This window comes from Pongo pygmaeus, chromosome 2 (assembly GCF_028885625.2).
Source record: "Pongo pygmaeus isolate AG05252 chromosome 2, NHGRI_mPonPyg2-v2.0_pri, whole genome shotgun sequence".
Classification (NCBI taxonomy): Eukaryota; Metazoa; Chordata; class Mammalia; order Primates; family Hominidae; genus Pongo; species Pongo pygmaeus.
This window is the reverse complement of record NC_085930.1, coordinates 147053738-147076922: the sequence shown is the minus strand read 5'-3', so window position 1 is coordinate 147076922 and position 23185 is coordinate 147053738. Positions and strand designations below refer to the sequence as shown.

The 23185-nt window shown below is 47.9% G+C and overlaps 1 protein-coding gene across 5 annotated transcripts in view; it reads right to left on the bottom strand.

Moving 5' to 3' along the window:
* Positions 1-5373: 5373 nt before the first annotated feature.
* The window catches only part of MRAS (muscle RAS oncogene homolog), a 58378-nt gene continuing 40566 nt past the window's right edge, over positions 5374-23185 (bottom strand). For 4 of the 5 annotated variants that reach the window (XM_054482333.2, XM_054482331.2, XM_054482332.2 and 1 more), the window contains 4 exons: positions 13459-13612; positions 12354-12453; positions 10302-10381; positions 5374-8745 (listed from right to left, as the gene is read on the bottom strand). In XM_054482333.2, coding sequence (XP_054338308.1) covers positions 8646-8745; positions 10302-10381; positions 12354-12453; positions 13459-13612 — 434 coding nt within the window. In that variant the 3' untranslated portion in view covers positions 5374-8645. Of the gene's footprint in view, positions 8746-10301; positions 10382-12349; positions 12454-13458; positions 13613-23185 lie in introns of all 5 variants that reach the window. The other variant, XM_054482334.2, reaches the window with a different exon arrangement.

Here is a 23185-nt window from a genome sequence, read left to right as displayed (position 1 = left end):
GTGGAGATGAGGGAGTCATGTGCATTACACACTTAGTCACGCTAGGGAACTGGGAGGAGAAGGGCAGCCCAGCCGCCTCCCCTCCCTCAGGATGTCGTGGGAGCAAGCTCAGAGATGTGTCCACCAAGTGAACAATTTAGAGCTTCTTAGAAGTTGTGGAGTCGATGGATCTTTGCTCCTTTCATTTCCTCTTTCCACTCTCTATGGCTGTGAAACTACCAGAAGGGCCTGAAGTCAAAAAAGAAGGTTCAAGAGGCTGGTTCATTTTCATGCTGGGTGACACTCAACGGTACAGTGAGAATCTGCTAAAACATGATTGTCTCCTCAGAAGAATATATGTATACACGGAATTTTGCATATGATTTGAGGGGTATCAGCCACCCCATCTGTAACCCCATGGAGCCAAGGTTAACAACCCCTGTATGAGGTACCTGGGTCCTGTCAGAGGCATTTGAACCACAGCAACTCCATCTTGAATAGGGGCTGGGTAAAATGAGGGTAAGACCTACTTTCCCAGATGGTTAAGGCATTCTAAGTCACAGGATGAGACAGGAGGTCGGCACAAGACACAGGTCATAAAGACTTTGCTGATAAAACAGGTTGCAGTAAAGAAGCTGGCTAAAACCACCATGGCCACAAGAGTGACCTCTGGTCGTCCTCACTGCTGCGCTCCACCAGCGCCATGACCCATATGGTCTAAAAAGGAGAGGCATGAATAATCCGCCCCTTGTTCAGCACATAATCAAGCAATAACCATAAAAATGGGCAACCAGCAGCCCTGGGGGCTGCTCTGCCTATGGAGTAGCCATTCTTTTATTCCTTTACTCTCTTAATAAACTTGCTTTCACTTTACTGTATGGACTCGCCCTGAAGTCTGTCTGGTGCAAGGTCCAAGAACCCTCTTTTGGAGTCTGGATCGGAACCCCTTTCTGATAACAGTTCCAGACCTTGAGGGGTCCTCATGAATCAGATGAAGGAAGGAAGAAGTACCTGGACAACTTTGCCCAGAGAGTCAGCAGCTGTCTTGTAGATAAGAACAAGCCCAGCCGCAATTTACCTTCCCGTGGTAAGAACTTTTATTTTTACCTAAATAATTTATCTAATTAAGTGGTTCTCAAACTTTAGGGTGCAACAGAGTCTCCTGGGAAGGTTGTTCAACACAGATTGGTGTGCCTCACCTCAGAATTTCTGATTCATTAGGTCTGGGGTGGGACCAGATAATTTGCATTTCTAGCAAACTCCCAGGATACGGAAACTGCTGGTCTTGAGGGCCACACTTTGAGAGCCACTTATCCAGTGATTTCACCTCTGCTCATTAGCCCAGCCGCAGGGCTGATGACAGACTAGGAAGCTGGATTTGAGTCAGAGCTAATGGTTTAGCACATAATTGCCAGGATGTACATTCCACTGAAAGCATCCATCAGTTCTTTGCTTGGTATAAACTCAGCTTTCCTTTTTTATATTTAAATTTCCACATTAGCATGGTAATGAGCTATTTAGAATGATGTGGCAGCCCAGCAGCTATGCTAAGTGAAAATCCAGCTTGCACAGAATAGCCCACCCTTTCAAGTGCTTAGGGACTGGGAGTCCCTAAGAGTTCTCGGCAGTTAGATTTTTTCTTGTTCTTTACATTTACCATAGTTGTGCACATTTTAACCAAAATGCAAGTGTTTGAGAAGCAAACTGGGAGCCCACTTGCCTCTGTGTGAAAACTTCCCATAATTAAGGGAAGCACATGCTGACCGTGGGTGGGCACTTGGAGCTCACTGCCTCCTCCTCGCTGGGCAGAATCTTGCAGCTGTTAAAGGCAGAGGCGCGAACTTTTTAGTCATCGAATGAATGCAGATGAAGCTTCCTCTGGTTGGATGAAGCTGAACCGGATCCTGAGGAACAGTGAGTCCAGGGCTGGATTTCATTTCGATGCCAGGCCTGATGTTGTGGGGCAGTGGCTACTCAGTCTTCACTGTGCACTCAGCTCTCCTGGGATCTTGTTAAGATGCAGATCCTGACTCAGCAGGTTGGGACAGAGAGTCTGCATTTCCAGAAAGCTCCTGGGTGATGACAATGCTGACATCTATGACACCTGGGAACTTCGGTTCACAGCCTCTTTAGAAGTGTGCAGGAATGAAAGTGGAGTTTAAAATAGTCCTGGTATGGACCTGGGAATCTGGGCACCCTTTTTAGAAAGGGAAACCTTCAATCTTCAAAAGTGATGGAAGTAGTGGGCCCAAAATGTGACTAAAATCTTCACCTGGTCAGTGAACACCCTCTTCATCTACTGAGTACAAGGATTATGAGGGACCGAGATTTATGGGAGCTCCTCCAGGTCAGAGCATTCCTCTTAATGCACAGATCCCCACAGCTCATCATCCCCATGAGGCTGGGAACCCTGTGCTACACAGGCTTTAATGTTCTCTGCAGCCTTGATGTGGGGCTCAGAGCTCAGTGAGTGTGTGCTGCCTGAATGAATGGACATGTTTGACCAACCTTTTTTTTGTGTGGCTAATAAACACCAGCCCATTACTAAGTGTTCAGTGGCATAGCCCACTCTGACACATCTTAAAAATTAGATGGAGGAGCCACCGGGGTGTGAGGTTTGAGTAGAGCAGAGACATAATTTGACTTCCATTTTACCAAAAATGTTCTGGCTGCTGTGTTGAGAATGAACTGCAGAAAGACAAGAATGAAACAGGCATGAAAGATGGCAGCTCAGGGTAGAATGTTAGCAGCGGAGGTGACAAGAAAAGGGCAGATTCTGGATATATTTTGGAGTCAACAGAGATTTGTTCGGTGTGAGACGCAGGAGAGAGAGGAACGAAAGATAACTCCAAGGTTTTTGGCCTGAATAACTGGAAGCATGGAGTTGCCATTAGCTGAGCTGGAGAAGGCTACATGTGATGCAGGTACGGGAGGGTGAAAATCAGGAATTCCGTTTTGGACATGTTAACTTTGAGACCAGGTACCTGACACATCCAAGTGAGATATCAATTTGGCAGCTGGATATATGAGTGGGACTTGTGAGACGGTTTCACGCTGGAGAGGTACAACTGGAAGCCCACAGCAGATAAAAGGCATCTTAGCCTCAAGATTGGATGAGGTCATCAAGAAAGTGAGTGTAGGTAGAGAAGAGGACCAAGGACTAAGCTCTGGGGTGCTCCAAAGTTAACAGATTAGGTGGAAGATAAGGACTAAGAAGGAAGTGACCAGTGAAGGAGAAAAACTAAAAGATGGCAGCATCCTAGAAGCCAATGGAAGTCTCATGAGGAAGAGGGAGTGTTCAACTGTGTTACTGCTGAAGGGAGCTCAAGTATGAAAAGACTGAGAACCAGCCTTTGAATTTAGCCAAATGGAGGCCATTGGTGACTTTGAGAATGGTGGTGGTGATGGAGTGGCAGCTGAAAGCTCACTTGGAGCAGTTTAAAGAGAAAGAAATGAGAGAAACTGCTCACCTGGAGCAGTTGAAAGAGAAAGAAATGAGAGGAAGCTCACCTGGAGCAGTTTAAAGAGAAGAAATGAGAGGACAGCATAGATTACCCTTTTAAGATGGTTTCTTGCTGGGCTGGGTGCGATGGCTCATGCCTGTAATCCCAGCACTTTGGGAGGGAGAGGTGGGTGGAAATTTGAGGTCAGGAGTTCAAGACAAGTCTGGCCAACATGGTGAAACCCCACCCCTTTACTAAAAATACAAAAATTAGCTGGGTGTGGTGGTGCCTGCCTGTAGTCCCATCTACTCGGGAGGCTGAGGCAGGAGAATCGCTTGAACCCGGGAGGTGAAGGTTGCAATGAGCCGAGATCATCACACTGCACTCCAGCCTGGGTGACAGAGCAAGACTCTGTCTCAAAAAACAACAACAACAACAACAAAAAAGATGGTTTCTTACAAAAGACAAAAGAGAGCAGAGAATCAAGTGGTATCTGGCAAAAGAAGTGGGTCAAAAGAAGGTTTTGTTTTTCTTTAAGATGAGAAAGATCCAGCAGAAGGGAAAATTGGAGTTACAGAGGAGGGGTGAGGGGCCACGGTAATGTCTGGTATGTGCTAGTGCTCGAGGAAGGGGCTTCGCTTCAGCCAGGAGCATGGAGGGTTCATCACTAACAACTAAGAAGGCACAGCAGGTGGTTGCAGATGCTGGGGAGGGGGCAGAGGTGGTGAAAGGAGTCTGTGGAAATTCTGTTCAGCTGTTTTCAACCTTCTCAGTAATGGAAGAAGTATCAACTGAGAGTGAGGGAGATATGACACACACACAGAAGGCAATGTGAAGATGGAGAAGTAAAAGATATGGAGATGTTGGCCTCGAAGACTGAAGTGATGGAGCCACACGCCAAGGAATGCCAGCAGCTACCAGAAGCTGGGAGAGGTAAGGAGCGAAGGCCCTCCTGGCACCTTCATTTCAGGGCAGTGATACTGAGTTTTGATTTCTGGTCTCCAGAACTGTGAGAGAATACATTTCTCTTTTAAAGCCACTAAGTTTGTGGTAATTTGTTACAACAGCCACATGAAACTAATATACAACTAGAGGAGAAAGAACTGACTTAGAAGACCCACTGCCTTGTTCTCTACCATATACCTAGCACCCAGCCCAATGCCTAGCATATGGTAGTGCCCAATAAATATTTGTGGAAAGAATGAATGGGCAGGAAGACAGGCCTGAGTGGTCCACTACATCACCTATCTCCCCAGTCGGCAGTCTAGCCTTCTCTGCCTCCAGCCCAGAGGGCATGAGAAGCATCCTCCAGCACCCAGGTTTACATGTTTCAGCTAGAGTTGCCCAAAGAGCTACCAAGAAAGGGTTTTGGCTTGTACTCCCTGGAAAACGGAGCCTGGGAGATTCAGCTTGGTCAAGTACCCGCCCTATTTAATCAACAAAGAAGTGAAATCACATCGTGCCAAAGACTGTAACCCTAAGGATGGGGGAAGAGGGCAGTTTCTATGAAAAGGAATGTCAGGCAGATAATCCAATAGGTGTCCTGGACAAAGAGCACCATTTCTGGGCTCCTCACCACACTCCTACATTAGCTTTAGTCCTCCAGCTACTTCGAAGTGCACATTATTGTCCCATTCACAGGCAAGGCAGCTCAAGACTAAGGCGGGTCATTTGCCCAAAGGCACACAAAGGTCGGTAGCAGGGCTAAAATCCAGATCTGCCCAGTATCAAGAGGTAGTGCCTCTAAATGCTGTGCTAACCTGCCTTCATCCTCCGGCTCCATGCAGGAGGGAGACACCCCACGGCCACTAGTGGGGTCCTCCTTACTTTAGATCTGGTTAGCACCAAGGTCATGCTCTGTAAGAGGTTGATGTTCTGGGCAAAACACTAACAACTCACGATGTTCTCAGCAAAACTTAAGGAATACTGGAGTAAAAGGAACTAAGGCAGATACGTGTTTCTCTTCTTTATTAATCAGTCGAGAGATACAAAGACTTAATAAAAAGTTACATAAAAGGCTCAAACATCATTGAGATCTTCAGGCATCACTCTCGTTTCACAACAATGGCCACCTGTTAAGACTATGAAACAGAAGCTGGGCGCTCACAGGCGCACAATAATTCAAGTATCTTTCATTCCAAGTAAACCCAACATGGAATTTCAAACACGATGGGCTGCCAATGGAGGGAACCTGTCTGTGGCTCCAGATTTGCTGTAACATGTCTGAGGGGCCTTTGGGTTAGAGTTGCCACGTTAGTGGGTCATGTCTCCTGGCAAAGTGAGACAGGCCCCACGAGGCCAGCCAGGCATTTTCCACAGCAAGCGCCATGAGAAGGAGGTGGGCAAAGTCCTAAGAGAAACCATCCAGGTGTCCCCTGAGTGGCAAAGTGCACAGGTAGTAAGTGGCCATAGTCCCCAGCTGTGGGAGTGGAGAGGATGGCTAGGATTATCTCCGGAAAAAAAAAAAAAAAGCAGCCCTCTAAGGAGGGTGTCAAACAGTGGAAGAAATCTGAGAGCACACAATGGCAAAGGCATGGGGTGAGGGCATTTCAGGAAGGCTGTGCTCCAGGGGATGTGAGGGTAGCACTATTCTCCGGAAGACCAACGGGAACATGAGGATGTCAAACAGCCACAAGTCCCAGTTGGCTCCTCAGTCATGGTGTGGCATGGCCAATCAGGTTTCCCAGTCTGACCCTGCTAGATGATGATGGAGGAGAAGATGGAGGGATGCCAAGGGGCACACTCTACACTCTACTCTGGCCTATCTGGAAGCTACCTCAGTCACGAGGGCCCACTTCTACAAATGGGGCATTATTTACTCATTTCATTTATGGGGAAATGAGTTCATGGGAGATGAAAGCTTACGGGAGGCTCAACAGCAGAGGATACAGAAGACCAACCCTTAACTAGTCTCTCTCAGGCACTATGGAGTTCAACGTGGGCCAGCTGCAGGATGGATGAACAGATGCACTGTCCCTTCTGTCCCAACTGTGTGGTTGAAATCCCTATGTCTTCTCACCTTTATGGCCGAGGTCTCTGTTCTACGTCAGCTGATCTGCTTCCAGTGAGACTATCCCACTCAGTGCTGTCGAGGAGTTGCAGCTCCATGGTGGGCATGGGGTATGCTCATAGTGGTTGGTGCCTAGCAGGAGTTTTCTGGCTGTGGACACCGCCCTGTGTGCAGGGCTTCTCCTACTCCGCCATGCTCTCAATTCTGAGCATCTCCATCCTCACTCCTTCCTACCTGCCTTTCCTCCACCTCACCTCCAGTTTGCAGCTGCCATCAAACTGCACACAACAAACTGCTGCAGATGCCACTTACGGAAGCATAAGGATTGGGAAGAGCTTTGTCCTTTTAGTGTTTAAAATACCTCTTAACACTATAGGGTCTAAGGAAACTTTGAAGTGCCTCATCTGGAATGCTCTCTCTTATCCTTCCTTTTAGGAACAGAAAAAGGGGCAATTTAGACAAGTAAGAAGTTTGATTTCCAACAAACAAAAGTCTCAACTGTCTCCTTTTGTAGCAGAATCATTCTCCAGCTGGGCCCCTCAGTGCTGGTGATCTTGCCGAGGTAGGAACACAGCGCATTTTCAGAACCCGGATGTCTTGGCATCCAGCTGGGTGCTCACTTTCCTTGGGTTTCTTTCTCCAGAGTGGCCAGGCCACCTGCTGAGGATATTCTAGTTTGCATAGTGACCTGATCTGTAACATCTAGAAAATAAGGTCACCAGCTGTGCTGCCTTTTATTCTGACCTTTTCTTTGGTGCACCATTGTTCCTGTTGTCTTTCCACTTCCACCCCAGCCGGAAAAACTCCAGTCTTTGGCTCACACCAGCAGCACCTGAGGTGGGGGGCGGGGGTGAGCATCATCAGGGAGCTGGGGAGACTGTCCCCTTGCAGAAGGTGTATGAGAGCCACGCATCAGCCCAGCCTTCCTTACTTCTCAGATCATATTATAGTCAAGATTCAACAGGTCAATAAAAATTGCCAAAAAGGCAACCTAGTACTACTTTTACAAATACTGGAAGGGGTCTGCTCATTGACTAGGCTTATAGAGGTGGTAGTCAGTTGACTCCAAGGGAAGATGGCTTCAGGTCTTGGTGCTGTTTTAGTGATAACAGTATTGAATCATTTTTGGTTAAGATCCAGCATGAACTAGAGTTTTCTGGATGGTGTCCACATTAGGTTACTTTGACGTGTCAGTGTGTTCATATCAGAGAGGCACCAAGCAGCACAGCTGATGTGAAAAAGCAGCAAGAGACACATCTGAGAAACCCAGAGCCTCCTCAGACCCCTGGGGAGGGCAGAGAACTTAACCCATACTGTCTGAAAAACAAACGAACACGTTTGCAAAGCCAATCAGCTTACTTTAGTTTATACATTTCCAGGATAATGAAAACCCCTTTTAGAACTGACATGCTCATGACAGCCACTCCCCTCAGCAAAATACAATCTGTTTTCTAATATTTGCATCCCCAACCATAGGAAAACCCTCTGGGTAAATACCTCTCTCTTCTCTCATTTCTAGGCCATGTGTAGGGTCTCTTTCCCTCCCAGGTTTGACCCATGGCCTGAGGCCTCCAGCTACAGTTCCCATTACCTTCTGTCCTCTCAGTCACTCTACTTTTAGATTGAGTTGAGTTTTGGCACTGATGGGAAAACTCAGTTAAAAAACAACAACAGTATTCCAGGTATGTTACCAGAGAGGTCTGCTGAACACTTGAAACTTCACCAGGCAGCAAGCCCAGACCCCTTTAATAAAATAATAATCACTAAAATAATTTAAAAATCTATAAAAGACATCCAAGCTCAGACACTGTGGATAGGGGGTAAGGGAAAGAAGCTTGTTCATGGCTTGTTTTGTACTTTGTATGTGGATAAACACTTCCACATCAAACCAACACTATGTAGTTACAATAAACAACACACCCACCGAGAGAGGGGGAGGAACCAGGTTGAATCAACACATGGGGGAGCCAGGGGCACTTGGATGGTGCTTCTGCTTACAGGTGGCTTCCTTGTCTCTTGTGAGAGGTGGGAAAGCCCGTGCCCTCTGGGCAAAGCCAGACCCTGTCTGCTCCCTGCCCACCCGCCCTTCTCCCTTCCTGTACCAAGTCCTTGGGCCAAGGGTTGTGGTTAGAAATGGTTTCAGTGCAGTTAGGTGGGGAGGGGTCTCGAGGGCTGGCCAGGCCACCGTCACTGTGCCCAGGGCCTCAGGCCTGTCACAAGATCACACATTGCAGTTTGTGGGTGCCTGTGGCCCGGTCTCCCCGCCATTTGGTTTTCTTCTTCTTCTTCTGGCTTTTTTCCGGAATCTGTTGCCTTTTGAAACAATGAAGGACAGAAAGAAAAAGTCAGAATGGGCTTTGCTTCTCCTCTGCCCCTCTCCTCCTTAGCCCCAGATCTGAGTCAGAGGAGGCCTGTTCTGGCGGGGTTAGTGAGTGAGGGGGATGGGGATGCCATCCGTCACCCAGTGGCTGTCCTGGCGGCTGGAGGAGGGCCTGGCAGGATAGCTTCTCTTGAGGCAATGAAATGGGGGAGATGGGGGAGGGGATAACCTAAATCGCCCTACTGATGGGAATGACTGACATTATGTTGTAGCTACATTTACATAAATCGTAAGCTACATCACGTTTTGTCTTATAGAGTGCTGGCCTCTATTCCTGTGTTTCATAGTTTAAATAAAATGATGGGTCAACTGAGCGTAAAAGCCATTTCATGTTTTCTGTTAACTTTTCCTATGTCTAAAACCTTACCTTGGCACTATATAGATTCACAACCAAGGCATCACCATAGGCTACCTGATGGCAGCATGTCCTAATTGGAGGCAAAATGCCCAAGAGAAAATAGTTTATTTCTTTCTTTTGTAAAGATGGCATTTCACTATGTTGCCCAGGCTGGTCTTGAACTCCTAGCCTCAAGCAATCCTCTTGCCTCCACCTCCACCTTTGCCTCTGAGTGCTGGGATTACAGGAATGAGCCACTACGCCTGGATGAGAAAATCATTTTGAGAGTGCAAAACTGCCAGCAAAAACATAAAGTGAAGACTGTAATATTTCCTCATTATGCTGGGGAATAATGAGAAGGTGAGCTTTTTGAGCATGTGGGGGGATGTGTGTATAGCGGGGGTTAGAGCCCGGGGCTGATCTCACAGCTCACCAGCAACCCTTGGAGGCGCCAGCATATAGGCCACAAACTCAACGCACAATGTCTGAGACCCACTGGTTAGGCTGCTGTGCATGTTGAAGATTTGGGAAATGGGATAGATTGGTGACAGCAGATGCAGCCAGAAGGCTGTTTTAGTCACGAGTGCATGAGGTGATTAAGGTCTGGGTCCTGACCATGCAAAGGAATATACAAGAAACTTTCATTAGGATTGCTGACAATACTTGGAGATTGACAGCTGGTGGGGTTGGGAAAGGAGATACATGTGCAATGCCTCGGAAATTTGAACCTTGGAATCAGAATATTGGTTGTTCAGGGGAAATATCAAAGGGTGCTCTGATATCAGGGCAGGGAAGAGGAGAGAGACCTAGTTTGTACAGTGTTGAAAGCTTTGGTGTGAGGAGAACACTGAAGCCAGGCTGGAGGGAGCCACCTTCCAGGGAGCCTGAGCCATTGCCTCAGACAGGAAGGCATTTCCACTTAACATGTGCAGCAGACATCACCCACAAACCCGTTAGCAGCTGCGGGGAGGGCAGAGGTGGGTGGAAAAAGCAAAAGAAAGAAATGGAAGGAGGGACAAGAAATCCAAAAATAGGCCCAGAATTCCACAGCCTCATGGCCTCAGAACAGGAGCTGCTTCCTCAAGCTCCCAGCTGCCTCCAGGAGCCAACCCATGCTGTGGAGGCCCGCTTCTAGGGAGGGGCAGTGCTCACCTAATTACTCTAACGAGGTCATGGAAGGCTTTGTCGACATTGAGAGGTGGGTCCTTGGCACTGGTTTCTATGTACGGAATCTGGAAGGCAAAGCTCAACTTGGTCAAAGTGGCACAGAGATCCTCAAAGCCCTGTTCCACCCTTAAAAATGCCCAGAGGTTCTAAGGAACCCAGGTGCTTTCAACGCCCCCCCACAGAAGCCCCGGCCCCCAACAGCCTCAAGCATCATTTAGGGCTTTTCACTCTTTCAGGTTGGAAAGTGTTACTAATGGCTTTTCCAATTCCCTCTTGTTCTCTAGGCACAGAGATATTTAATAGCTCCCTAAAAATAGAATAAAGTGATCTTTTTATATACTTGAAGATGGAAGACTGTTTCATTTATCAAAAATACATTCTGATTCTATCCATTTTTCTTTCTGAGGTCTGTTTCTCCACCTTGGGATGACTTCTGCCCCTCTTTCTGGGCCCCTCCAGAGTGGACGCTGGTAGAAAAGGCTGAGGAGACGCTGGGCTATGACCAGGATTCTGGGCCCGGGGTGACCCTGGCCCATCGGAGCTGGCCCCCACTCCATCCCAGCTCTTGTCTGATCTGTATCTATGAGCCTGGGAGCTCAGCCATGTTTACACAAGGTTTTTGTCTGCACGTTCAATGCTGAGAAATCATCTCCCGGTTGAAAGGGTGCAGACAGCGGGAGATATGACTGTGGTGGCCCCACAGAGCAGGTTTCCAGGGCCGGATCTGCTCCAAGCCTCGGGCTGGCAGAGGGAGGAGAATAAAGGCTCTAGGAGGTCAGGACACACTCACTCCTGAGCGCTCACCTTCTCCTACAGCAGGGACCCCACCAAGGCAGGAAGTGTTCATTCCCCAAAGGCGGGGAGCAGGGTGGGGAACACATAGGCCTCCCTTGATGAGACAGATGGAAGTAAGCTGAGTGTGATTAAACTGAATAACTTTGTTATTTTTTGTAAGTTTTTTCTGATTACAAAATTAATGCCTTTCACTATAATATGCTGAAAAAGAAAAGCACAGTGAAGGAAAGAAAAATAATAAACACTTGAAATGCATGGAGGAGGGTGACACAGTAAGTTGTTGTTTTAGAGGAGTAGATTGTAAATCATTGCCCAGAACACAAACCAGTCAGTTATCTTCCCATCCATCATCATCGCCTGAGGTTGGATGTGCACACTTCTGTTGTAGCCAACAGACACACAAAGGGCAGAGCACAAAAGGCAGAGCTTAAGCCTTTGAAATATTCATTGGACAAATATTTGAACCTCTGATAGCACTAAATGGAAACTGCTCTTCATTGTGGGCTGTTTGGCTTTCCAGGTCTCACTATCCCTGGCCTCTTTTAGTCCTCACATTAACCCTCTGAGGTAAGCAAGCATCTCCATTCTGTAGCTCAGGAGACTGAGCTCAGAATGACGCACTTGCTCAAGGTCAACAGTGGCTGGCAGAGAATCAGGGTTTGAACTGGGCACACTTTCCACTTTCTCCTGGCCCTGGTAAGGGGTGCTGAGGTCTGCTTTGGAGCCTCTTCCAGGTTGGACACCAAATCCAGCCATGGCAGTTACCCCTGATAAGTGGCCAGTAGAGTCCTATGGGGCCCCTGTGAGTCAGGACAACGTGCTTCCCTGCACACACCCAGAGGGGAGGCAGGAAGGCACCGCAGCCCAAGCTGGGACCTACCTGGAGCCCCTTCACATCCTGTACTCCTGCCAGCTCAGTAATGGCCCAGGCTCCAGGGCCTCAGAACACTGCCACCTGTGGTCCCACCCCATTGCTCAGAAGTCCCTGAGTTGTATGATCCCCCCCAGGTCCCAGACACCTTCTACTTTCTTTCTAGGGGACCTGTCTCTACCTCTGATGAAACACTGATGTGCATTACCTGGATTCCTGGAATTGCAGGATTTCAGTAGCAACAAGACTTAAACTAAGGGGAGCCCTGCAATAAACAGTAGTTTCATTTCCAAAGACCAGGACTTCCGCGGTGACCAGGCAACAGCTTTTACACATCTCCTGACCCCCTCTACACACACGCACACACCTACATTGTGTTTGGTCGCCATTTCTTTTCCTTGCTCCCTGGTGATTTTCCTTAAGTGCATCAAATCGACCTTGTTGGCCACGAGGATCATCGGGAATGACTCCCTGGGAAATAAAGGAACAGCAGCTCTGTGAAGTTTCCACCACCCCTCACACCTGGTTAAGGTGGCACAGCCACATCTCAGGCATAGCACAGCCAGCCCACAGCACCTCCCCAGTCAGCCTGGACTGCAGTCCCTTCCCTCCTCCTTTCCAGAGAGAGGTTAGGGCTTGGGGGAAAGGGCCTGGGGGCTGCTGGCTGTCTTGGCTTGAAGCCTCAGTTCCATTGCAAGGCCAGTGGTAGGCCTTGAGGGGCTGCTGGCCAGCGGCTGGTTCCCCAGACCTGGTTCCCATCTCATCTGAGTGAGTTGGGTCACTCAGATGTATCAATCACACAACCAGCTGCACAATTAGAATGGCTCCCAGCAGAGGGCATCAAGAGGCATGGCCACCGTAAAGATTCTTATTGACATGGGCCAAATTTTATCCAAAACTGAGTGAAACGACAATCTCACCGCAGCATTGAGTATTTGGCAGCATTGGGTATTTCCATTTTAAAAAATTATAATTTGACAGGTGAAAAATGGTACTTTACTATTTTCCCTATATTTCTTTGATTAGCAAGAAAGTTGAATATTTTCCCACATCTGAGCCATTTTTGTTTTCTCTTTTGCAATTCATGTATTCAGAGTAAAACCCCCATTAATCTGTGGGAGCTTTATGTGTATGTATATGCGTCCCTTTACCTGGTAAACTTATTAACACTTTGCCTTTGGAATACATGTTAGCTAGATTTTTTTCTGTCTTTAATGGAATTTGCTCAAAGCTTGTTCTTTTCCTATTAGTTTGTGCTTTTATTTTCATTACATAGCCTCTTTGAGACTCAACAAGGCCAAATGAGTATAAACCAGATTTCAAATTATTTAATTACTCCACATAAGGCTTAAAAAAATCCATGCATTTAATTAGGGGCGAGAGAGAGAGACAGAGAGAGAGAAAGAGAGAGAGAGAGTGCCCTAGGAGGCAGGCGCAGGCCTCTTCCTGGTACTCTCACCTGTCTTTGATGCTCACCTGTCTTTGACACGCAGGATGAGCTGGTGGAAGCGGTCCACGTGCTCAAAGCTGGCCTTGTCGGTGACAGAGTAGACGATGAGGAAGCCATCCCCCGTGCGCATGTACTGCTCCCGCATGGCGCTGAATTCCTCCTGCCCAGCTGTGTCCAGAACTGGGGTGGGATGAGGCCACTCAGGGGCTGTCCTCACCTACCCTGGAGCCCCCACAGCCTGCAAGACTCCAACGCTGCTGCTGCTGCTGTCCCTACCGTGGCCCAGTCCGAGCTGTCCCGTGAGGGGCTGTATAAGCTCTCTCTCTGGGGCTGCTCGAAGGGGCCCAGCTGAAGCTCCCCAACCTTAAAGCCTGCTTCGGGGTGAGGCTCTGACTCACTGTGGACCCACCAAACCCTTCTCCTCCAGTTTCACCCCATGTGCTTACTAGGCCTAAATTCTCTGATCTACAGACGCGCCTCATGAAGCCAGTGATGAACTCTGCTACACAATCCCTCTGGCCGGACCTGGGCTTGGATCCCTGCTGCAGGGCCTACAAACTGTGACTCTTTGGGAGGCTGCCTGACTCTCTGAGCCTCCCCTTTCCTCCTCTGTCAATGAAAACAGTGCCTCTACCTTGCACCCCCTAGGGGAGGAGAGCTTATTTGTGGACATGCCTGGGGGGAAGCCCTGAAGAGGCCATCTGGGCAGGAAGGGCTTCTCAGCCCCCAAGGGGACAGATACCAAGGAGACCTTGGGGGAGGAGTGGCCCCTCACAGCCAGGGCACTTCCTCCTAGGCTGGGGCTGGAAGCTCTTCTTCCTAACCCATCCATCCCCCCAACTAGTCCTGCCCAGGTGCTCTCGCCTCTCACCCCCACCTTCCTCCAGCCTCCTTCCTGCTGAGGGAAAGTCTCATCCCTCTGCTCACAGCCACAGCTCGGTAGGCAGGGTGGGGGGTTCCTTTTAGCAGTGCAGGCCTGACCCCTTCCTGCCCTCTGGGGGCATGAAGTCTGAACCTGCAGCATCCTCCAAGCACCTGCTCATGGCTTAGCCTCCCCTGCGTCTTCCCAGTCCCCCTACTGTCTGACCAGATCCACCTTCCCCTCTCCTGCGAGGCAGGGGAGCGGGTGCTTACAGATTTTGGAGCCAGCCCACTGGGCGGAGTCTAGCTCCTCATGCCTGGGTGTGACCCCAGGCAAGCTACCCTCTCTGTGCCACCATTTCCTAAAACGGGGATGGTCAAGGTAGTTTTCAGTTAATACATGTAATGCCCTCAGTGCAGTGCCTGGCACAAAAGCCCTACGGGAGGGTCTGCTGTGAGCTTGCCATCCTCATTGGGGTCTTCTCTCCCACTCTGGCTACCCTCACAGTCCAGGACGCTTTCCTCCAAATCCCCCTTCCCTCCCCTTCTCCATTGACCTTGGTGAGCAGACTCTGACTTGGCTGTTGCTGGAGCCCCAGGACCAACCCCAGCCCCATGCCAACCTTCCGGGAACACTTCTGGCCGCCCACGTAGTTGTCCCCAGCAGGACTGTTAGCTCCCAGGGTAATGGCAGGTCTGTGCCAGTCTGCTCATGGCCTGGCCAAAAAGTAGCCCCGAACAGTACTTGAATGAAAAAATAAATGTGAAGTCTGTCCAATCTTGTCATTCATTTAAGGAATGTCTGAGTGCCTGCTAGGTGGCAGGAAGTGTTCTAGGCCCTATGGACAGAAGGCGAATGAGACCAAATCCTTGCTTTTATGGGACTCATCATCTAGTAGCGAGACAGATCAACAAATGAATGGCTGTTATTTTAGTGGAGATAGATACACAGTGTGAAGAATGATATAGTTGGCTGGAGGGTCACTGGCAGAAGTTGGTGTCATTTTGGGTAGGGAAGGAGGACCATTATCAGGAGGTGACATTTGAACAGTGACTAAATGAGGGGCCGGAGGGAGCCACATGGCCTAGCGGAAGAGCACTCCAGGCAGAGGGAACACAACAAATTCGAAGGATCAAAGGTGGAGGTGTGCAAGGGCAAGAAGGGGAGTGAACGGCGTGTGAAGGATGGAGAGGAGGTGGGGGCAGATGGCAGGGCCTGCCACACTGTGTAAGGTTCACTTGGTTCTAAGCAAGACAGGGGCCACTGGAGAGTTTGGGCAAAAGAATGGCATACTCTGGCCGGGCGTGGTGGCTCATGCATGTAATCCCAGTGCTCTGGGAGGCTGAGGCAAGTGGATCACCTGAGGTCAGGAGTCTGAGACCAGCCTGGCCAAATGAAACCCCGTCTCTCCTAAAAATACAAAAATTAGCCAGGCATGGTGGCGAGCGCCCGTAATCCCAGCTACTCATGAGGCTGAGGCAGGAGAATCACTTGAACCCAGGAGGCGGAGGTTGCAGTGAGCCGAGATAGCGCCACTGCACTCCAGCCTGGGTGATAAGAGCGAAACTCCGTCTCAAAAAAAAAACAAAAAAGAAAAAAGAAAGAAAAAGAAAGGCATGCTCTGGAGGACATCTTGAAAAGTTCATTCTGGCTGCTGGGGAAAACAGAGCAAGAGTGGAAGCAGGGACCCAGTGAGGAGGCTAGCACAAGAATCCAGGCAACACACGCTGGTGGAGCCGAGGGCGGGGAGTGGGTGCTGGGGGAAGTGACCAGACCAAGGCCACTTTCTAAGACAGAGCCAACAGGAGCAGAGCTTTCTGGAGGAAAGTGTGGGGATAGAGAGGTGAGAAAAAGAGGCACTGAGGATGACACCTGTTTCTGGCCTGAGCGTCTAGGGGAATAGTGATGCCAGATGCTGAGGTGGGGAAGTCTGCGTGAGAAACAGGGTTTGGGGGACTCAGTTTTCGACACAGGCTTCAGAACCTATTAGATACCATGTTTGACTTCCAATAGGTATCTGGGGACTTAAGTCAGACACAGAGAAGAGAAGAGGGGGTAAGAGATACAGATGTGGGAGTTGCCAGTGTATAGATGGCAAGGAAAGCCACGGGACAAGCTATCCGGCGACGCCTGGGAATCCACATCTCCTTAGACAGGCACCTTTACACAGTACCCAAGAAAGTCGCCTGTCCCCACAGCCCATCATTGCTGCACATCCCCCGGAGCCATCTGGCACTTCAGAGGGGCCAGTGATGGACACGAGGACCCAAGAGGTGCCCAGGGCATAAAAGCAGCTCATGGCTACTTCTGCTCCTTCCCTGGGCCTCAGTCTCATGTAGGAAATGAGGGGCGGGGCTCCGGGACCAGCAGGTCCTTACAGCTCTGATTTCCTAGAACTATTTCATCTGGATGTGAAATGAAGAGGTCAGAAGGCAGGACCCACAGCCAAGGACCGGGCAGTTTCCCCAGTATTTCCCAGGAGGGAGCAGGAAGACTGCACCTTCAACTGGAGGGACTGCAGCTTTTTTTTCTTAGAAAAAAAAATAAATTCCACTCAGAACTGCAATTAATAAAACAGACAGAAACAGCATGCATTTGGCTGAAGTGTGGATGGAAAGGGCTAAATTGAAAAGCAGAAGACTCCTGGGCGCAGTGGCTCATGCCGGTAATCCGAGCACTTTGGGAGGCCAAGGCAGGTGGATCACCTGAGGTCAGGAGTTGAAGACCAGCCTGGCCAACATGGTGAAACCCCATCTCTATTAAAAATACAAAAAATTAGCTGGGGATAGTGGCAGGTGCCTGTAATCCCAGCTACTCGGGAGGCTGAGGCAGGAGAGTCACTTGAACCCGGGAGGCGGAGGTTGCAGTGAGCCAAGATCGTGCCATTGCACTCCAGCCTAGGCAACAAGAGCGAAGCTCTGTCTCAAAAAAAAGAAAAGAAAAGCAGAAGACATTAAGGCAATATCGTAATTCATATATTTACAGATTTTGAAGGTATATATTATCTAAATGAAAACTAGGGATCTAGGATATTTTAAAATATGATCATTCAAATTAAAAAAAATTAATAGGGAGTTGAAAATCAAAATGGGCCCTATGGAAAGGAAAAACAGTTATCTCAGACATTGAAGGTCTTAGAAATTATATCATCAGGCTTTCTGAAAGAATTCTTACAAAGTAAAAAATAAATCCATCAAAGAGAAAGATGAGTGATACTATAAACAGTGGCAAGTGAAGAAAACAGCAAAACATAAGAGTTAAGTTTAAGGCCAGTGCAGTAAGTTCAAGCCTATAATCCCAGCACTTTGAGAGGCTGAGGTAGGAGGACAGTTTGAAGCCGGGAGTTCAAGACCGGCCTGGGCAACATAGTGAGACCCCATCTCTACAAATTTTTAAAAGAACAGGTAAGTTTAACTAAATCTTGTTGCATAATTTGAAGAGAATAGACGATAATGTAGAACTAAAATCTATGATCATCCAATGTGTGAGGGTAGGAGCCGGGAAAAAGTAAGTACTAAAGTTCTTGCCTCGTTTGTCAAGAGGCTAATGATCCTGATTACATCTAGATGCTGATAGAAAAATATGAGTATACATACACATACATATATAGCATAACCAATAGAACGGAAGTAAAACCTCAAAATTCCTAAGCAACAGAGGAAAAACAGGACAAAGTAAGTGAAACCAATCCAACAAAAGACAAAAATAAACTTAACAAAAATAAGCAAATATAATAAAAAGTAGGCATGAAATAAGATGGCTGAAATAAATCTATGATTCATCACAATAAATGCAAATGGATTAAATTCATCTATTAAAAGCAGATACTAAATACAAAATCCATTTGCCTGTTTTCTTTCAAAGACACATATAAAGCAAAATGACAGAGAGGATGAAAAATAGAAGGATAAAAAGAACATGCCAGCCACATGGTAACCAAAAGAAAAGAAGTGCATCTACAAAACAGAATTCAAGGCCTAATCATGAAACGGACAAAGACAGAGTATTTATAATGGGAAAGGTACAAGCATCAAGAAGTGCCGCAGTCATCAATCATAAGCATCTAGGCATGTTGCTTAAACACGTATGTGGACAAAAAAAACCGGATTTTTAAAAACAGCAGGAATTGACAAATTCCATAATCATTATGAGAGACTTGAAGAGGCCTCTCTTATATATAGAACAAATGATCTCCAAAAGCAATGTCCTGTCCTTAAATAACAAAATTTAAATACTTGGCTGGGCAAGGTGTCTCATCCCTGTAATCCCAGTACTTTGGGAGGATAAAGCGGAGGATCGGAGGATCGCTTCAGCCCAAGAGTTTGAGGTTCCAATGAGCTACAATCTTGCCACTGCACTCCAGCCTCTGGGGCAGAATGAGAACCTGTCTCTAAAAACAAAATTTAAGCTTATTCTGAGAGACAGAACAAACTTTACACTCCAATAGTGAACAAGCATTTATTTTATTTTTACTTTTTGAGATGGAGTCTCACTCTGTTTCCAGGCTGGAGTGCAGTGGTGCAATCTTGGCTCACTGCAACCTCCGCCTGCCGGGTTCCAGCGATTCTCCTGCCTCAGCCTCCCGAGTAGCTGGGATTACAGGCATGCGCTACCATGCCCAGCTAATTTTTGTATTTTTAGTAGAGACAGAGTTTCACCATGTTGGTCAGGATGGTCTCAATCTCCTGACCTCGTGATCCACCTGCCTCGGCCTCCCAAAGTGCTGGGATTACAGGTGTAAGCCACCACACCTGACTGTGAACAAGCATTTTTAAACATACATGAAATTTGGCCATATATTAGAGGCCATAAATAAAAATTTCAACAAATTCCAAAAAGCAGAAATCCTATAGGCTAAGTTTCGTCCTTTATCTGAAATGCTTGGGACCAGAGGTGTTTTGGAATTTTTATTTTTAAAAGATTCTGGAATATTTGCATATACATAATGAGATCTCTTGGGGATGGGACCCAAGTCTAAATACAAGATTCATTTGTATTTATACACATAGACTGAAAATAATTTTATACAATATTTCCGAGAATTTTGTGCATAAAACAAAGTTCATGTTAAGTACTTATATGTGGACTATTCACTGTAGTGTCACATAAGCGCTCAAAAAGTTTCAGATTTTGGATCATTTCAGATTTCAGATTTTTGGACTGCAGATGCTCAACCTGTACTGTAACAGGATCAGAAACGAACAGAAACAAGAGTATAAGAGAATCTAGCCACCTGAAAGTGTTAAAAGCCATGCTCCTCTATAACTCTCTAATTAAAAAGCAGAAATCACAGTTGAGAATTGAAGGACAATCAACAGTAATAAAACCTCTCATTTAAGGCCAAAGTGGTACTTAGAGGAAAATTATAGCTTTAAATGCATTTCAGAAACTAAAACTGAAAATTAAGTAAACACTTAAATCAAGAGCCTAGAAAAGGAAAAATAATATAAAATAAGAGAGAAAGAAAAAGGTATCAATAAAAGTAGAAATTGCCAGAGTAGGAGGAGGGGAAAGTAGCTGATATCTAAAAATCAAAAGCAGATTCTTTCAAAGGACCAATTTAAAAAAAACCCAGCTTTCAGCAATTCTTATCAGAGAAAAAAAGACAAGCATTTGGAATAAGAAAAGGCCTCTGACTATGGATACAGCTACATATTTAATTATGGAGAAAACCATACACAGTTTGATAATAATAAATTTTCAATTCTCAATGAAATGGATGGTTCAAGAAATATAAATGATCAAAATTGGCTCCAGAAAACATATAAAACCTAAATACACTAATAATGGCTGATGAAACAGAAGGGACAAAATCTACCCCAGGAATGGTATGAAGCCATCCATTGGTCTGGGAGGGCTAGCAGGGAGGAGGGGTGTGTGGCTGAGCTGGGCCTGGTCCCAAGTCGGACTAGCCCACCCCTTGTCTAGCCCACCCCTCCACACACATACACCTGGAAATGTCTGGCCACAGGCCCCTTGTCAGCAGTTCTGACTCCAAGGCTTCCTGGGGGAGGCTGAAGATAATGGGCAGCTACACTATTAAGAAATTATGATCCTGCCTGCATTCTCCATGCCTGATGTCATGAAGGTAGGAGGACTCCAGAGACAGAAAGTATTAGTCACTGTGGGAGAAGAGGTATGCTGCCAATGTGCATGTGCGTGTGCATTTGTGAGAGAGAGACAGACAGATAGACAGAGACAGAGAGGCAGCCAGACTGGGGGAGGAGGAAGGAGAAAGATAAATGGAGAGACAGGGTCAGTGTTGTGCACATCTGTCTGCGATGCTCCAATCCTCCCACTTGAGGATCAAGGGATCAAGGGGCCTAGCAGCTTTGCAAAGGAGGATTTAACTGGAGACCCTGGAACTGCTGGGAGCTTGTGGATTTCAGATGCCAAGGCAAGCCCCACATGCTGGCAAGGCATGTAGTTCCAGGCAGGAGGGCAGCCAGCATGGAGGGGCACCAGCCGGGGGCTCTGATGTAATGGTCAAGACCTTCTCCTCCTCCCCCTCACCTCTGCCCCTTTTCTCTGCTTCTCCTTCTCCCCCTCACCTCTCCCCCTTTTCTCTGCTTCTCCTCCTCCCCCTCACCTCTGCCCCTTTTCTCTGCTTCTCCTTCTCCCCCTCACCTCTCCCCCTTTTCTCTGCTTCTCCTCCTCCCCCTCACCTCTGCCCCTTTTCTCTGCTTCTCCTTCTCCCCCTCACCTCTCCCCCTTTTCTCTGCTTCTCCTCCTCCCCCTCACCTCTGCCCCTTTTCTCTGCTTCTCCTTCTCCCCCTCACCTCTCCCCTCTCTGCTTCTCCTCCTCCCCCTCACCTCTGCCCCTTTTCTCTGCTTCTCCTTCTCCCCCTCACCTCTCCCCCTTTTCTCTGCTTCTCCTCCTCCCCCTCACCTCTGCCCCTTTTCTCTGCTTCTCCTTCTCCCCCTCACCTCTCCCCCTTTTCTCTGCTTCTCCTCCTCCCTTCTCCCCTTCCTGCTCCCTCCTGGGAAATACTAGGGAAACTGCCCATGCCTGGGATTACAGGCGTGAGCCACCTTCTCCCCCTCCTCCACCCAGGCTTCCAGAGGGAGAAAAGTCACAGCATGAGCTCCAGGGGCTCCGACAGTGGCCCATAGCCCAGGGTACGGTCAAGATCTTTGGCTAAAAGTGGTCCCACCCACCGTGTTCCTGCTGGCAGCCAGCACTATGCCAAAGGCTTTATACACACCCACTCTCTCAGTCCTCTTCACAGCCTTGGAAGGAAGATATTACCATCCTCCTAGCATAGATGGGGACATAGAGGTCCAGGAGTTAAAGGGACCCACTAAAGGCCAGGCACCAGGAAGAAGGGTGTTCCTATTTCCCTAAGGCCCAAGCGTCCCAGCCTGTCCAGTCACTTTTCTTCAATCAGAACCACCACTGTCTGGCCATCCTAGAACCGGCTGGGCTGTATCTCCATTCCAAGTCTTTGCCCAAGCCATGACCTCCATCTAGGATGCCCTTTCCCCTCCTCTCCACTGGCTGTCCCAGCCGCCTTCCAGCTAGGATGCAGTCCATCTCCCCTCCTCCTCACAAGAGCGCCCAGCCTCTGACCTCCATCTTTGAGCCCTTCCTGTTGCGTGTGTCATCTGTTCCTCCAAGTTTGGGCCTCTAGGCCTGGCTCAGCTCCTCACCATGGGGTAGAGTCCCAGAATGTGGGAGCCTGGCTTTCATTTCCCTGGGCCCACAAAAGCTTCAGCACCCAAGGAAGGCTCAAAAAATACTTGCAGAATGACTAGACGAATCATCTGCACTCTACAGGAAATGCCATCACTGGGTTAAAACAGCCCACTCCAGCTTTAGGGGAAATCACTAAAAACTGACTTTTAAACTGTTATGACACATGGTGGGGCACGGTGGCTCACACCTGTAATCCCAGCACTTTGGGAGGCCGAGGAGGGTGGATCACGAGGTCAGGAGTTTGAGACTAGCCTGGACAACACGGTGAAACCCCGTCTCTACTAAAAATACAAAAATGAGCCGGGCATGGTGGTGGGCACCTGTAATCCCAGCACCTCGGGAGGCTGAGGCAGGAGAATCGCTTGAATCTGGGAGGCAGAGGTTGCAGTGAGCCAAGATTGCGCCACTGCACTCCAGCCTGGGCAACAAGAGTGAAACTCTGTCTCAAAAAAACAAAAACAAAAACTTTTACGACACCCCTACAGGGTGAAATAAGGGTCGCGGAATATCAAGCAATAGAGAAAACAATTTCTAGAGATAATATGCCTCCAAGGGCCATACCTAAAGTTTTCTTTTTTCTTTTCTTTTCTTTATTATTATTATTATTTTTTTGGAGACAGAGTCTCACTCCATCACCCAGGCTGGAGTACAGTAGTGCAATCTCAGCTCACTGCAACCTCTGCCTGCTGGGTTCAAGTGATTCTCATGCCTCAGCCTTCCAAGTAGCTGGAATTACAGGTGCGCATCCCCACTCCCGGCTAATTTTTGCATTTTTAGTAAAGATGGGGTTTTGCCATGTTAGCCAGGCTGGTCTCGAACTCCTGGCCTTAAGGGATCTGCCCGCCTTGGCCTCCCAAAGTGCTAGGATTACAGGCATGAGCCACTGTGCCCAGCCCCATGCCTAGAGTTTTCTATGTATCTCTAATTCACAAACCTGTCATGAGAGGCAGGAATGATTATGCCCATTTTACAGAAGAATAAGGTAAGGAAGCTTAAGAATAGATTTGAAAAAAAATGTCACTTAGTTGAACATACATAGTGATGAGGGGTGTTTACTATTTTAATTTGTGCTCCCCTTTCTGGGTAATGGGGGTGTATGGAGTGGGGTTGGGTGCTGGGCAAAAGGGCTGATGCATTCACCATGCACTGTTCCTAGAAAAAGGGCTGCTTTCTTGAACTTCTCCAAAATGCTGGC